A 1700-nucleotide genomic window follows, 5' to 3' on the forward strand; every position below is an offset into this window, starting at 1 on the left:
TATTCATCTTTTTACATTGTATAACTATAAATTCACATTTTAATATAATTTCTACTTCTTTTTACATTTTAAATCGTGTCCTTTTCTTTGTGTTTCCTTGGCAGCAATAGCTTGCTTTTGATATCTTATGCCCTATGTTCTGGATTCATCGCATTTCTTCTTCTTACTATTGTATTTTCTACTGCAAAGCTCCCGTGCTTCCAACATGGTATTGGCTATGTACTCATGCTCCTACCTCTTTCTCTGCATGTCATCGCCTTCTGCTCGCAATCCTCCATCCATTTTAACTTGATAGGCATCCATCTTGCATCCACCAGCTTTCACTAATTGTAATATCCCAAAGAATAGATATCTGATCTCTATTTTGAACAGTTACATATTTTAAATAATTTAAAACAATGAAGCGGTCAGCGATACATTAAATTTCTATCGTCGAAACAGATACGACTTCCATGTCCACTAAGTTCAGTCTGTCAAGAGAAATCCACCTCTCAGACAGAGGTGCTCCAGGTTTATACATATAAAAAATGGTTGGCTGATCGATGGAATCTGTATCTTTTCCACACAAAAAAATTCGATCCCACCACACAGTGGCATAAATTTGACCCCACCACACTCTGGGACTAACCTGCACAAGCTCTTGGGGGAGGGGATCGAGTTCCCTCCACACATTTCCTTTCCAATCATATTGTTGTATTCTATTCGTGCCAAAACCAATTAGTTGTTCAAATAGAACGTAGATGGATAATAAACTTTGCCCAACCATATTTACTGTTGACCATAGTCCTGTGTTGGAATCAAATCTCTGACATGTATTACCAATGACATAAAACATTCCTTTAAAAGACACACCCGTACAGACGCCAACTTCTTGGTGCATCTCAGGAAGAAGCTCCCACTTGTCTTCATCTACTTTATAAACTGCTGCATCACGGAGGGCACGACGAGGATTAAAATTGGTACGTCCTCCCGCAATGTAAATCGATCCTTCGGGTGAGGCACAACATGCAAACCAGGATCTGGCAGTTGGAATTTGAGCAGCTTGCTTCCATGAACTAGATAATACATCATATATCAGAGTCTCTGTAGTATGTTTGCCCTGAAAACTCAAGCCCACCAAAATAATGTTACGTTTAACACACAGAATCTGCGAATCCGACGAGGCTTGGAAACCACTGGGAATAGTAATGCGCATTATACATGATTGATCAACTGGATCGTAGAGAGATATCGCAGCAGTCCCGAGCAAACATATATATTTCTCTGCCAACCCAAACTTAATTCTATCTTGATAAAACTGGGGACATTCCATCATTTCTTTAGCAGGTTCCAACAACTGTTTAATCTGTTGTTGAAATTTGTATGGCACTTTTAATAAGATGTCTCGAAATATTTGTTCAGGGAGCTCCTCTAGAAGATCCATTATCAAGTTTTTCTGTTTAAACAAGATATGAAACTCTACTCTTTCACACCAAGTCCAGAGCATGTAGAAAGTGGGTTATATTCAGTTTAAATTGTAGGTGTTGCTTTATACTTGAAAACGCTTCTCAGATTCAAAGGCTACACCCTTTGGGAATGCCCTCATAAAAGAGACTAAATTAATGCTAAAAAAAATTTGTGCTGATTATTTTTGAATAAGCCTTATGTTTGTGATACATATGGTAGATATAATGCTCAAGAGAAAACAATATTTTACACAA

The 1700-nt window shown here is 37.9% G+C and overlaps 1 protein-coding gene across 1 annotated transcript; it reads right to left on the minus strand.

Annotated features, from left to right (window-relative positions):
- Nucleotides 1-418: 418 nt before the first annotated feature.
- Nucleotides 419-1423, minus strand: LOC131036441 (F-box/kelch-repeat protein At1g15670-like). Its single transcript, XM_057968329.1, has one exon. It carries the CDS (start codon nt 1421-1423, stop codon nt 419-421), a length of 1005 nt encoding a protein of 334 aa, XP_057824312.1.
- Between the last annotated feature and the right edge of the window lie 277 nt (nt 1424-1700).

This window comes from Cryptomeria japonica, chromosome 7, assembly GCF_030272615.1.
Source record: "Cryptomeria japonica chromosome 7, Sugi_1.0, whole genome shotgun sequence".
Classification (NCBI taxonomy): Eukaryota; Viridiplantae; Streptophyta; class Pinopsida; order Cupressales; family Cupressaceae; genus Cryptomeria; species Cryptomeria japonica.